Raw genomic sequence first — 1,907 nt, forward strand, 5'->3', positions numbered from 1 at the left:
GTAATGATCACATGTATAAACATGTCAATAACAGATTTTTTTTAAACTAAATAAATGAAAGCACACGTTTTCAACCAGTGAAGTTACTGGAAATGACAGTCACCTAGTGCAGTCCAGTGCCTCTGAATTGCTATCTGCTTTCTTTTAGAGCAATTGAGAGTGAATAGGGACTGACAATATTGTGCACAAGACGTAGGACACTGTGATTATGGCGATGGTCCTACTGTAAAAATGCTACAAAGGCACACAGAGCACAGGAAATTTTAACTGGAGACGGGTTTCTGTGCATCCCAGACAAAGATTTGGAGGATCTGAAGACACATCTGTAAGACGACCTCTTCTGATTTAAACCTACTTTACATAAAGTGAGATCCAGATATAACTACCAAGAAAGAATAAAAAGGGGGGGGGACGACATTCTGCATGCCCAATTCTCCAGCCCCAAAGAAGCATCTCCTATGCTTTTACAACAAAACCTGCTGAAGCTGAAGAAAGTCTCTCTAAATTTTGTTGACTCAGTACAGTTAACATTGTAATAGCTTGGTTGTATTTTGAGACATACACTTCACTGAGCATCAGGGCTCATCATAAGCGTTCTAAATTAGTGCCTCTCCTTTTTCTGGGCCATCACAGTAGGAAAAACTTTGTTCTATTCTTCAAACACCGGGTCACTTGAGACGAGGTATTTGAGCCACCGCTAAGTTCGGCACTCTGCAACCATCTAGTCACATAACTAGGCATCCCAAGTTAACAATAACATAGCCAGGTCTCATTAAATTACTCGGAAATGATGAAACAAAATTAACTTGAAACTATTTTATTCTTCTAGGCAGCCAACAGGCCTGCAAGGAGGCTACAGTGGCGTACCTGGGCGGGGCTGGGGACAGGAAGGGGGCATGTGATGCTAGCCCGGGCCGGCCTGCAGGACACGTGGGTTGAGGGTGGGGGACGGAGACAGACGACACGTCGCTCCAAGAGTGAGGTCGCCGTGCGTGCCTGCAGGGCGGGTGGACAGTGACGGTGGCGGGCCTCGCCGCAGGCCGGCTCCAGAGCGGAGCGGAGCGGCAAGAGGGCAGCCGTCTCACCTGCGGCTCGCAGAGCTTGGCGCCGTAGGGGGAGGGCGGCTCCGGCCGGCGCTCCGGCCTCCGCTCGAACACCGAGTCCTCAAATTCGCCGCCCAGCACCCAGCATCCGGTCTCCATCGCGCGGGCGTGCAACCGGACCTCGAAACGAGGCGACACCTAGAGTGACGCCCATCACCCAGCCCGCAAAGCGCGCGACAGCGGCCGCGCTAAGGCTGCCGAGACAAGGTAGCGTCTAGAGCGGCACCGGCGCGCCGGCCACGCGGAAGCGGTGGGTTGTCGGCCGGAGCGTTGCATTCTGGGAGTGGTAGTCTTTCAGCGGCCGCGCAAACTGGGATTTCGTGGTGGAGCAGAAATTCTTTCCGGACTCTAGGGCCTCCTGAACCACCCAACAAAGATTTTGACCTCTCTGTGTCTAGAGCTGGATAAAGTGCGTTCCCCCTGAGTACCTCGAAAAGTCGGGGTCTCTGGGGAGCCAGTTATCTTGGTAAGTACCAGCTTTAAACCATCGACAGTATTCTCCCCATTTTATTTTGCATTTTATTCATTTTCTTTCCCAATAATTGCAAGAAGAGCCCAGTTATTCTTGTTTTGTAAAAGGAGATACTGGACTTGAAGAAGTCAGGTAACTTGTTCAAAAGCCCAGGGTCTCTGAAGAAGAGACCAGAACTATTCACACATTTATTAAAAAGCTAGACATCGAAATTTAAAGGCTTGATCAAGACTAGCAGAATTTTGAGACTTTCAAGAAATGTTTTGAGCCGGGTGTGGTGGCGCACACCTTTAATCCCAGCACTTGGGAGGCAGAGGCAGGCAGATTTCTGA

General features: G+C 49.9%; 1 protein-coding gene across 1 annotated transcript in view; it reads right to left on the reverse strand.

Moving 5' to 3' along the window:
- Nucleotides 1-1,338, reverse strand: part of LOC110334995 (uncharacterized protein C8orf76 homolog) — a 13,315-nt gene extending 11,977 nt beyond the window's left edge. Inside the window, exon 1 of the mRNA XM_021217072.2 lies at nucleotides 1,086-1,338. Within this exon, the coding sequence (XP_021072731.1) occupies nucleotides 1,086-1,202 (117 nt within the window). The 5' untranslated portion in view covers nucleotides 1,203-1,338. The remainder of the gene's footprint in view (nucleotides 1-1,085) is intronic.
- Nucleotides 1,339-1,907: the final 569 nt, after the last annotated feature.

This window comes from Mus pahari, chromosome 17, assembly GCF_900095145.1.
Source record: "Mus pahari chromosome 17, PAHARI_EIJ_v1.1, whole genome shotgun sequence".
Classification (NCBI taxonomy): Eukaryota; Metazoa; Chordata; class Mammalia; order Rodentia; family Muridae; genus Mus; species Mus pahari.